This window comes from Engystomops pustulosus, chromosome 3 (assembly GCF_040894005.1).
Source record: "Engystomops pustulosus chromosome 3, aEngPut4.maternal, whole genome shotgun sequence".
NCBI classification, from domain to species: domain Eukaryota; kingdom Metazoa; phylum Chordata; class Amphibia; order Anura; family Leptodactylidae; genus Engystomops; species Engystomops pustulosus.
In genome coordinates, this window is record NC_092413.1 from 199,771,473 (window position 1) to 199,784,519 (window position 13,047).

At 43.3% G+C, this 13,047-nt stretch overlaps 1 protein-coding gene across 1 annotated transcript in view; it reads right to left on the reverse strand.

Annotated features, from left to right (window-relative positions):
- Positions 1 to 13,047, reverse strand: part of NOL10 (nucleolar protein 10) — a 42,934-nt gene that overhangs the window by 12,921 nt on the left and 16,966 nt on the right. The window contains exons 14-19 of the mRNA XM_072143583.1: positions 8,595 to 8,721; positions 7,294 to 7,373; positions 7,104 to 7,202; positions 5,898 to 5,984; positions 5,346 to 5,519; positions 3,889 to 4,127 (exon numbers count right to left, since the gene is read on the reverse strand). Coding sequence (XP_071999684.1) covers positions 3,889 to 4,127; positions 5,346 to 5,519; positions 5,898 to 5,984; positions 7,104 to 7,202; positions 7,294 to 7,373; positions 8,595 to 8,721 — 806 coding nt within the window. The remainder of the gene's footprint in view (positions 1 to 3,888; positions 4,128 to 5,345; positions 5,520 to 5,897; positions 5,985 to 7,103; positions 7,203 to 7,293; positions 7,374 to 8,594; positions 8,722 to 13,047) is intronic.

Consider the following 13,047-nt stretch of genomic DNA (forward strand, 5'->3'; position numbering starts at 1 on the left):
GAGCTACTAGGGTGCACAATATGAGGGGTGAAACAATTTGAGAAGATGCAGGTCACTATGGTTGGGAATTGTTCTGTTAGGAGGCGGAGCAAAAGGCGTGGCTTATGGCGCACTAGAGGCCACACCTTTTGTCCTTTCGCTGCTATGAAGTTTGTGAGCTGCGATGAAAACCAGATCTGGATATAAATTATTTTAACCAATAAGATTATTTGTTTTATAATCCTACAATGTTCATCCAAAAACCAATGGCAAAATATAAATAAATTTATAAATAAATATATAAATAAATAAATAAATAAATAGAGGGTAGGGTGGGGTGTGGTCTTCTGAGGGGTGGGATGTTTCTAGGTTTGTAAAATGAAAAAAAAAAAAACTTAAAAAAAATTATTTTGATTTAAAAACAAAAAAAAAAAAACCTAAAAAATAAAATGTTGAAACAAAGCAGGAAACAACAACCAATCACAATAGAACACACTTCACAGCTCAGTGTAATTGCACCTCTCCCCACACACAATCAGTCACCATTGACCCCTATAAGGTGACATCACCTGGTCACACGATACCTAAGACAACAAAGGTAGAGCTAAAACATCATAAAATAATATAATATAATAACTCCCCGCACATCAATCTCTTCTATAGGGCATCCCACGTGATCCCATGTCACAGGACTGTGTGGGCGCATGACAAGGCCGCATAATCGCGGCTGATAAGATACCACGAACAGGACGAATTCATTAAACTACCAGGAAAAAACGGTCACATATCACCTCCACTATTATATATTATAATATAGAAATAGGAGCCGCTCCCATCATGTGCTACATGTGAAAGACCTGCATTCTTCATGAGACAATGGAGAATGACTTGCTAAAACTTAGAATTCTGCCGTCCCTCTATTATTCCTCCTAAACAGTCTCATCCCGTCCTATAAGGGAACGATAACAACTGGATGTCCACCGATTCCTAAACACTTAGGAGTGGGTGGTCCTACTAGTGTAGCTTTGTATAAATATTCATTGAGGAAAGGCTGTCAGTCCTCACATAGGACCGCCTACTGGACTACTGAGGCCAAAATTAAATAAAAGAGGTATTGACGAGTAAAACAGAATCTTTTCCCTGAAACCAAATGCCAATCCTGCTCTATAACATGCTGCCTGCAGATGAGACACGTTATACAATGTGCTCAGCTCCTCCTGCTCCATAACATGCTGCCTGCAGATGGGACACGTTATACAATGTGCTCAGCTCCTCCTGCTCTATAACATGCTGCCTGCAGATAGGACACTATGTACAATCTGCTCAGCTCCTCCTGCTCTATAACATTATGCTACAGACAGGACACTGTACAATCTGCTCATCTCTCCCTGCTCTATAACATACTTTGTGTAGATAGAATATTGTACATAGTGTCCTAAGCTCCATCTGCTCTATCTGCAGATGGGACACTATGTACAATCTGCGCAGCTCCTCCTGCTGTATAACATGCTGCCTGCAAAGGGGACACTATGCACAATATTCTAAGCTCCATCTGCTCTATAACATGCTGCTTGCAGATTGGACACTATGTAGAGCAGGAGAAGCTGAGCAGATTGTACATAGGGGCAGATTTACTTACCCGGTCCGTTCGCGATCCAGCGGCGCGTTCTCTACGCTGGATTCGGGTCCAGCCGGGATTCATCAAGGTAGTTCCTCCGCCGTCCACCAGGTGGCGCTGCTGCGCTGAAAAGCATCTGAACGTGCTGGAGTTCACCGGCTCGGGCTGAGTGAAGGTAAGCGCGTCCCAAGCGACACATTTCTTTTTTTAAATGCGGCGGTTTTTCCGAATCCGTCAGGTTTTCGCTCGGCCACGCCCCCCGATTTCCGTCGCGTGCATGCCGGCGCCGATGCGCCACAATCCGATCGCATGCGCCAAAATCCCGGGGCAATACAGGGAAAATCGGCGCAAATCGGAAATATTCGGGTAACACGTCGGGAAAACACGAATCGGGCCCTTAGTAAATGACCCCCATAGTGTCTAGTTTTGGATGACTTGTTCAGTCTGGTTGTAGGGCAGATAAAACTGGGATCTCAGACATTTGCAGCAATTAAGGGGGGGGGGGGGGAGGAGGTAGACTTCATATAGCTAGGGGGAGATTTATCAGAAGTGTCCGAGAGCAGAACTGTTCTAGTTGCCCAATCAGAGATCAGCTTTCTTTTTTTTCGCACAGCCGTATATAAAACTAAAGCTGAGCTCTGATTGGTTTCCATGGCCAACTAAAACTGGTTTACCCTAGAAATCTCTGAGAAATCTCCACTTAAATAGCCCGATTCTCTCAGTACTGATCAGTGGTTTAGTGTGTGAACAGACTACCAATTTTTTTCACATTCCCAAGAAGATTAACAGAGGAATGGTACTATGAGGATGAATGTTTTACAGACTTTCATAGTTTTTGTTCCTAAACTCAAAATCAAGTATAATCTGATTTTAATGTTCAAGGAAATTTACCATCAGAATCCATCATGATAAACCAGGGACATTACTCATAGATCCAGGCACCGTGACTGTGGTAATCTCCTTATATTTGGTATCCATCGCCTCCTTCGATACTAAAGACCCAGGAGTGCATTACCAGAGCCCCTCTGTGCTGCAGTTTCACAGGCTTTTACACTGTGCATGAACACTTCTCCCCTCCCACTGCATGAGTACACTGCAGCAGAAGGAGAGTTCTCTTGCAAAGGGTAACAGCTTGTGAAGCTGCAGAGTGCAGGGGCCCAGGAGCCCCTGTGGCACATTAGCATTATTTTAAAAGTTGATTTTAAAAGAAAGTAGGCCATGGATAACAAATATAAGAAGATTAGCAGTCAGAGTTCCTAAGACAATGAGTAAGTGCCCATGGTTTATCAAGATAGCTTTCCTTTACACGATCTTACCATATGTGGAAATAAGCAGAGAAGAGTCATATTTTGCCTGAGGTTAGTCAATTTGGAGACTTCAGACGCCTCTACCTTTAGTTTAACATTACCTAGAATACAGATAAGCATCTCATCTTTTACATAACTTTCAAAACCATACAGGCAGATAAAAAGAAAAAAAAAAGCAGAATTGGATTAGTATTTGAGGCTAGGATTAAGCTGCCTGTAATTCTGGTTCTGTTGCCCGCAGAACCACAGGAGCGATGCAAACTGAGATGCGATTTAATAGGGCTCCATGTTTCTAGGAGCTACAGAACTGAAGATAGGGGCTTCTGAATTGACACTCCTACAGCCTTTAAACTTGACGCATCTCAGGCGAAATATGACTCTTCTCTGCTCGTTATGTGGAGGAGATTTTTTTTTTATATATACAGGCAGTCCCCGGGTTACATACAAGATAGGGTCTGGAGGTTTGTTCTTAAGTTGAATTTGTATGTAAGTCGAAACTGTATATTTTATAATGGAAGTTCTAGACAATTTTTTTTCTTTTGCCCCAGTGACAATTGGAGTTTCAAAATTTTTGGTGTAATTGGACCAAGAATTATCAATAAAGCTTCATTACAGACACCTTACAGCTGATCATTGCAGTCTGGGACTATAGTAAAGCATCCAGAGAGCTTCACCAGAGGTCACAGTGGGCAGAGGGGTCCGTCTGTAACTATGGGTTGTCTGTAAGTCGGGTGTCCTTAAGTAGGGGACCGCCTGTATAGGTTAACAGCTGAGATTTCACATTAAAGAGGGATTATACCGTACCTGAGGGGGCTAGGAGTTTAATGGGCCTAACGAACATGACAGGTTGGCAGAGACATCTATCCTGCGTGTCTGGCCAAAGTCATTGCAGGAAGAACATTGTAAGTATTGATGAATGTTTACACCATGATACAGGAGGTCAGAGCGCAGGGGTCACAGCGCGTGGGCATGTGTCACACCTACCTCAACATCTTTTGCTTTTTGGCGGCCTCCTGGAAGCTTCGGAACTCCTCTCCGGCTTTTATCTCATAGAACTGAGGGTTGAGAAGCGTCTGCCGCTCCTCCTCCTTCCTCTTGGCTCTTTCCTCTTGGCGTAAGAGTTTGCGCTGTTTCCTGACCTCTAGGACCCATCCCTTTTCATCGTCGGAAGACTCGGAGCTATCTGCATCACTTGCTTTTCCTTCAGGTTCTTCCACTTCCTCCTGGAGACCCAAATTTAGAAGCGACTGACAATCAGACAAGTGCCTTGGGGTGTTAGGGGTCTATTAATAAACCTCATCAGTGTCGGGGCAGGACAGACGCAGGGAGAAGATTTCCCCGAAAGACAAAGGAGGGGACACCTGTGTTTTCACTGAGGGACGGCTGAAGAGGGATCAAGATGTTTTTACACAAATCTGTCCTCACTATGACGGAAATTAGCGCTGATTGAAGCCAAACTAAAAATATTATTTTGGCAAAGAAAAGTCCAGTTCTTGAGGACATGAATTTTTTAACTTTTTTTTTTTTTAGACGACCTTGTGTGGCCCTCTGGGGCTTTGTTACATCTGCAAATGATGCCCAATAGCACCTCTAACTCATAATGGGTTCCTGTCAGGTTGACATCATTCTATTGAAATATACATTAAAGGGGTTGACCACTTTACCTCATGTTTTGTGTAATGTGTGTATATGTGAGGAGGGGGCAGGATATGGAGATAATTTACCACTATACATCTAGTAATAGTTCTGCTCCGCTTTATTGATATGTAAAGTGAAGCCTCCTGTCTTTTACGTCATCAGCCAGACATTTCTAAAGTTGACGCAAATTTAGGGTCATGTGATCTTCTATATGTCCATGAACAGCCACCCTGCCAGGACCTTGATCATGGCAGGGCGATTGTTCATTGATACATGAACCTCTGATGAGGTAAAAGACTTTACTTTACATATCAATAAAGTGGAGAAGAACTATTAATAGATGTACAATGGTAACTTACCTCATATCCTGCCAGTCACAAATTACAAAAAACATGAGGTAAAGTCGCCGACCCCTTTAAGTATTTAAAGTAGAAGCGGCAAAGGACGTATAGAGGTTACTGACTGTAGAGTAGCCAAGGCTCAAAGCCTCTAAAAAGCAATTCTAGAACATGGAATCGTTTCTTATTTTTTGTGGTTGGACTCCATCTGACTGAATGGATCTCACTACAGATTACGACATTTCCCTTTCCAATGGAGGTTTCATGTGGCCTCAAATGTCTGTTCTTACAACTCAGTAGAGGCCAACGATGGCCGTACCCCTTCAATAGTGGTCAGCTATTAGGGATATTGGACTTACTATTCCCCCCCCTCCCTGTACACATTCTCAATCCTGCAGGAAACAAGCAGCTAAAAGTGCAGGAAGTCCTAGTCCTCCTCCAATGGTGGTGGGGCCATGACTGTACCTTGGTGGTCTGCTGCTGCATCTCCATCAACTTCAGCCTCTTCTTTCTCTGCTCATTTATTTTAGACACCAGAGGGTTGAGCAGCCTGAACTCCTCGCTCTCTTCATCCACCTGGTAGTCAGGATTCTCAAACATGACTTTAAATCGGTTGTCCGAGAGAATATTGGCCATTTTCTGTATAAGAAAAAAAAAAAACATATCTTAGAGGCCGGACTCACGAAACTCACTGAATCATCTTGTGGTAGATCACAACACAAGAAGCAACATTCTCCCAAGTGGATTGTGTCCAGCCATATATTCCAGGGTTACCATTACCAACCTTTCCAAGATTAATGTGAATGTTATCTACGGATAGAACCATCTTTGAACGACTCGAAGTGGTTTTCTCATAAAGGATATTTATCCATTAACCGCTGGATTCAGGATGATGTCTGACTGTCTGAGGGCTAATCTGTTTGGCCGACGGTGGAAGTTCACAGCCCCAATGACCAGACAATAACCCAGGATCGGTACATACATGGCGCGTGTACACAGCCGTCACCCGGATCTCACCTTTGGCTTTTTCTTGTTAATGGGAACCACTCCTTCTTCCTCTTCCATGAGTTTGAGAGCGAGCTCCTTATTCACCTTGGGTAGTTTCTACAAGAAAGATAAAAGGACCATGCTGAATGATCTGTGCAAGATGGATAAAGCAAGAGGATAAAGAAATACGGACAATAGATGAGAAGATGCATCAGCAACTGGACAAAGGCCCGAAAGCAAGAACCCACAGCAACTAACAACAACCCAGATCCAATAATGGTACCAGTCACCCCTAACAGACATCAGTTCATCCCATACACTCAGAGTATGGGGTTTAGGTGTCTGTGTTCTCAAACAGGAGAACACGATCAACAGAAAGCTTGAAAGCAAAAGATCAGGCATAATAATATTCAGCATGCCCGATCCTTCCCCATTAGCTTGTCCACTGTTATCACTGAAATGAACAGATTTGGCCAAATTAGTCTCATATCTTTGGACCCTTTTAGACTGGAATGAAGCCCTTGAATGTTGCACTGTGGCTTAATAGAGTCCACTATGTCCTAACTATAAGGATTTTGTGTTACCGATGATCTCCAAGATTGATATACACCATCAGCATTTTCTGTACAAGAATAAACCATCAAGATCATCCCCCAAAATAAATAGTAATATATTATATACGAAATTGAATTATGCATAATTCACAAAATCTAAAAAAAAAAAAAATTAAAACTACAAGGGTGAAAAGAATAAATAAACTAAAGTATTTTATCCTTCAAAAAGTTTAGCAGGGATCACTACTCGGGTATGAGTACATGACGAGTAACACAGTTTCTTTGCGACATATCGCCTTCATTTTTTTTATAGATCCGCCCACTGCAGTCTGAGTCACTAAATTTCTCAGCTGCTGGGTGGAGACCTAGGTGCTGTGACTTAATTCTTCCCATCCCCTCTCCATAAAAAAAATGGGATCTTAGATTCTGTCTATATTTCGAGCAGTAGGAAATTGAAAGTCATAACAGATAAGGAAGGAAGGAGACAAGATAAGTGGAGAAAGAAGCATTTTACTCTGATAAGATATGACGCAAAGTTTCTTGTGGTCACTTGTTCTACTGATTTACGTTAAGTTTGTTGAGAAATTTCTGACCATTCCATCAAACCTGTATAGTAGCCAAGTATATGCTCCCACAAAAAGAAAGTCTCCTGCCTAATTTTCTGTTAACCTGCTTGTTTTACCTTAATCTGGACCCGCTGAGCCCGAGTCTCCTCAATCTTTTGTCTTATCTTCTCCTTCCTGTATTCTTCATAAGCGAATGGATTGACCATCGCTTTCACCTGGGGATTTGGATTTAACAGATTATAATTCAAAAACGGATTGAAATTTCCCAACGATCAGGAATGTTTCACCCATAAACCAGTCATTTACCTTATGGTATAACCGTATATCGATGAAATAGCCATGCATATACGCCCTTAGCATGGCTGATCCAATGAGATGGGTCAATCCTAAACACAAGAAAAACATTTATATAATTAAATACAGATTCCTAGAAATTCTCCTTAAAACTTTTAACTACAATGTCCTTTCTAAAATTCCCTTTTTAATGTGAAATCTCACAAGAAAAATTCATGTGAAAATAAGCAAAGAAGAGTCATTTTTTTGCCCGAGAGGAATCAAATTTAAAGCCTGCAAGGGGATTTTCGTTTTAGATGCATGGAAACATGCATTTGGTGTCATATTAAAGCTAAAAAAAAGTAATCTATAAGGTGGCATCAGGCTTGTTATTCGGTGATGTACAAAACCAGAAAGAGGTACAAAGGGGCAGGATATTGGATTATCTGCAGCTCAATTTTTCAACAATGTCTATATCTGTCAATGTCTATGCATCTCTGTTTTTGCATCTCACATAAACACAAGTCTGATTTGATGAGAAATCCATTTATCCTTAATATGACACCAGATGCAAGTCCTACAGACCAAAGACAGGGGTTTCTGGAGGGAGAGTTTCCCGCCCTCTGTAGCCTTTAAAGTTGACTAATCTAAGGAAAAATATGATTGGTCATTTTCACATGACTTTTTTTTTTTTTATAGGTAATATTTCACAAAAATAAGAAAATTCTTAAGACATCTCGTACCTGTTCTTTTAAAGAAGTTTTGTGTAATGAAAAGTACTGTATATACTTGTGTGTAAGCCGAGTTTTTCAGCACAAAAATGTGCTGAAAAACAGGCTTAGGCTACATTCACACGATGTATGTCCGCCGTACCGTAGTACTGCGGGTATACATCGGTGCTGCGGAGAGGAGCAGGGGATGAGCGCTGCCCCTCTCCATAGGAAGATACAGCGCACGACGCCATATCACGGGAAAAGATAGGACATGTCCTATCTTTTCCCGTGCTACGGAGCGGTACGGTGCCGCACGTGTGCAGCTCCCGTACAGGGCCGTGAGCCCATAGAAGTGTATGGGGGACGTATATCGGCCCTATATACGTCCCCCATACATGTGTGTGAATGTAGCCTTATACTGTAGTCAATAAGTTTTCCCAGTTACTTGTGGCAAAATTAGGGGTCTCTGCTTATAGTCGAGTATATACGCTAATACAATTTTCCAATACTCTTTCTGTATAGGTTCCTCATGGTTCCCTAGATCTCTGCTCGGTTCCCTTTTCTGTTCCCTAGATCCGTAAAATAGGAAAGTAAAGACGTCCTCCATATAACATAACTCACCAAGGTCTTCCAGTTCCCTTTTGGTGACAAACTTATAGTCATCATAGACTGTGCTTTCAGGGTTTTCCTCCAATTCTTCCGTCAGGTTGTCCAAGAATGAGCACCACTTCGGAGCAGGGCCCAGTGCCTGAAATAACATTTGTACACTTTACTATAGACATACAAGTGTATCCCGACACGTAAACCCATTCATAAGTGACCATATTATAGCATCAACAGCAATGGAATGTTTCCATAATTCTAGAACTCATTGTGGTCCTTCTTATCAACTCAGTGGTTTCCACCATGTAGACATCAATCTCCGACAGCCCAAGGGCGACCTTACAGGCTCTGGGCTATGGTGGTGAAGAAGCTGAAATAAATGGCTCCTACAATGATAGATGAAGGATGGCCAAAATCTGGCTTCCAACACCGAAATATCTTCTTCTCGAGATCCAAATTCATTAAAGAGGTTGTAGCAAGATCCCATGAAAAAAGGATGGACAAAAAGATCTGGACGTTTCCAGCAAAATGATGGACCAACGAACGAGAGCAAAGTGTCCCTCACAAGAGAGAAGATCTTTTAAGAGACTTTCAATACCACTACGTTGGTTGGATCAGGATCCAATTTTAGATCGTGGTCAACATCGGTGGTCTCAATCATGCCCACAATGAGCTACGAATGTTGCTAGACCTAAAAGACCAAAATGTCACAGAGGACATTGTCCCATCATATTCAGCGGGATCAGTGGGAAAACAAGTTATTGCAGCTCATGGTTGAAATGGAAGCTGTGAACACGTCGGGTTGGTTTGGTCTCAGACTCCTATTGTGCGGAAACATCATGAAATTGTTAACGGGCGTCACAGAGCTTTTATGAGAGGAAGGCAGGTGTGAGCAGTAAATACCTCACAGGGCCATAACCAAGCAGATGGCAGGGAAGTGAAATGAGGACATGGCATGGTCGTGGGGGGGGGGGGGGGGCGTGGATATGATGTTAATGTAATTTGGTGAATACTGACCATTTTTGGAGTTCTTTCTTAATACTGTCCCATATAACAACCAACATCATAGTTCGTGAACCATACAGAAGCCATTTTAGGAGCATAGACAAGAGGTGTACAACACACGGCACTCTGAGCCTGGGGCTGCGGTCCGAACCTACTGCCAAGCCGCACCCAATGAGCGATTTCATTAGGGCAGGGGGCTGCTTATCAGTGAGCACAAAAGTAGTCGCTGCTCTAGATCTCTCAAGCCGCTCCTGATCCCAGACACAGAGCGGTGCCCGCAACCAGCGTTAGTACAGAGAACAGAAGAGTATTTTTTTTTCCTCCAGGGGATCTCCAGTATTATAAGTGGGGCTTTTGGGGGTCTACAGTGTTAAGAGGGGCTCCAGTATCATTAGGGGCTCTGTCTCGTATTTTTAAGGGTCTCGGGTTTCCATTTTGTACTTTTTTCTTTGGGTTCTTAAGTATTTGAGGTCTCCATATAAGGCATTGACTGAATGCAGTATTTGGTTTCTGGGGTGGCTTTTTAACTTGTACAGTGGTTGTTGATGCACTTAGGGTGTTGGATACTAGTGCGGCTCTTTGAAGATGAGTGATATGCGGCCCTCGGAGCAAAAAAGGTTGCGTTCCCCTGCTGTAGACCCATGTCTACCTCCCCTGCAGCTATTATTAAGGGGGAAACACTTGGCTAGACGCAGGCTCCCCCAGCAGAATTCTTGTTTACCTGAGAGATAGTCAAACACCGGGGGCCATATGCCATCATCAGATTACAAACATAAGGTTTTCTTCCCCATTCTTGCCTATGGCAAAATTCAAAAATGTTCTTTTGCCGATTACATAAAACAAACTTAGTAATGTGTATCAAAGGTCTTATATCTCCATCCACTGCCTCTGGGTTACATTACAGGAGCAGTCAGGTGTGGAACCCATAAGCGTGTGCCAAAAATTTCAAAAACCCATCTGGACCAAGGTTGAACTTTCAAGCGTAGGGTCTTCTTTTTGTCTACAATTTCTTAACTAAAACGTTGCACTTGCAGAAGGAAAAAAAAATGAGTTCCAGTAACAATAAATCTTGAAGATACGGCAGCAGAGTAAACACGGGGCACACGTCGGCTTTCTGCAGGATGTCACTAGGATTTCCTGTCGTTGGGTCTGATTTTCATTTTTTTTTTTTTGCTCTCCTTGAACATGTTTGGCGAGGCGGAGGATGCACATGTTTTCCACACAAGCCGGGTGAGATCTTTAACACATTGACCTACTTCCTCCTGCGCCTGCCCATCTGTGCAGCCATCAGACAGACAACAAACAAGACAGAACAAGATCTCTGCTACCACCCATTTATCTGTGGACTCCATATATAAATTAGATAGCTAAATATTAGTATCAAAATAATAAAAACCTGCATAAGCAAAAACTCATCGGTGGCCTTGCAGAAACCCCCCTGGTTTGTGTGCTCCATTTAGGTGTTGAGACCCTGAAATTTCCCCACAATGGGAGTCCCTTATCCTAAGTGCTGGACACTTATTCGCATACTTGCCGACATTTAGAGTGAACCATCCGGGAGACTGATGCACCATGAACTTTTTGGAGGTAGACCACATCCCATTTCGATAAACCATGCCCAGACAGTCAATGGACAGCACACGCTCCCATGTATTTCTATAGACTCACAGACATGCTTTCCACAGCCCCATGTATGAGGTGACTGTCCGAGCCAAGAAACTCATTACTGTACTTTGATCTCTTCCCGAAGTGCCCGCTGTACCATACAACGGTGGGCACACGTCAGTGCCGGGAGAGAGGAAGAGGGGTTGAGCCGCGCTTGCCCCCCTCCATAGAGAAACATGGCACAAGTTTCCCTGGCTAAAAAACGGTGCTGTATCCTACTGCTCCACATGGCGTCTTGCCCATTGCAGGCCTATGGGACGTATATACGTCCAACGGCCGTCTGAATGCAGCCTTAGGCACATGACTAGCATATAAATGGTAGACCTGGAAGGTCTACTCCTTCTTTGGGAGCCTCCATGAGGTCTCAGGGATGGTCGATAAGTTTATGCTCTGTTCTGTGGGCAGGGAATAAGATATTTTAAACCTCTTTCAAAGAAAATAAGAAGCAGTAAAAAGGGCTTACATGTGTCTTTTTGAGGAATGGGACAATGTCAATTTTGAAGGACCAATCATTGGCTCTTCTCCTGCACCTTTTCCTTTCCATTAAACATGCGGAGCCATTTCCAAAACTCGAATGTCACCTTGCTGGTTGTTTTGGAATGATATTCATGACAAAGGAGCAGCTCCCTGACATTGCGCCAAATATACCAATAGCAAATACTAGGGACAGTCTATGATGGACTATTATCATGGAGAGCAAGAGGGACCATCGCAACCATACAAGAGTCTACAGCTGTCAAATAGCCTGACCCCAAGGAACATGTCTTATAAGAGAAAGACTTCAGTTCATAGGTTTCATTGTCACCCAGCTGATGGACTATCCCCAAGTTAGTCGTAGTTCAGAAGTTGTAGGTTGGGTGCCGTAAAACCTCCCACGATTATGGAGCGACTATCGGAAACAAAGCCACTCGTGGAAACAGACTTTAAGACTACAAAACGATAAGAATACACAGTCAACACTGATGTCAGGTTCCTTGAAATTCCTCCAAGTGAGCCACAAGTTAGATAACCACTTTCAGAAACATATCACAAGTCGGCAGGATTTAACAATTCCAAGAAAAACGCTGGATTCCAGGTACGGAGATAACACCCACAACTCCCCTGATGCTACCTACGTAGTTTGCTGACGTTAGGAGGCTTAACCACGGGCCGCATAGTATCGCCCACGCAGGCCTCTTCCTGCCCCGTCCAGAAGGATTTCAATACAAAACGCGTGCAAAGATTAAAAGGTAAACCCGGCTGTGAACGTCCTCCACCCCTGCAGCGCCACATCCCACAAATATAATGGTTTAATTGCCTTTATTTCCCCACATATTCAGAGACCAGAAATAACTGGATCTTTCTGAGTTTTAGCACGTGACAATGAGAAAGCGCCTGCAGGTGACCTCCAGCTGCCGCATAGCAAGAAACCGGGCTCATCAAAGAGCTGCTGTGGCAATCTGGATACCATCGGGGGCCATTTAGATGCATGTGGTTCCGGCATGGATGCGCTCTGTCTAACAGGCCATTATTTGCTAGAAGCAGACGAAACAAAGATCCATCGAGGTGGGGATTGGATAGAATCGCGTGATCATGATCATCCAGTGCTCTATCTTGGAGGAAAAGGATAGGGCATGTTGAAATACAACATGCCCGATCTTTAACCTCCAACCTCAAAGGAGGTGTCCGGAAGGTGCAATTCAGAACCGAGTGTGCATGTGTATGGGGGACATGGTGGAATAGCTGTCAGGTGAATGTGTATTCTACAAACTGCTGGCACTATTTTGCCTCAACGTGTTTCCCCTACCCTGTATTCTGTACA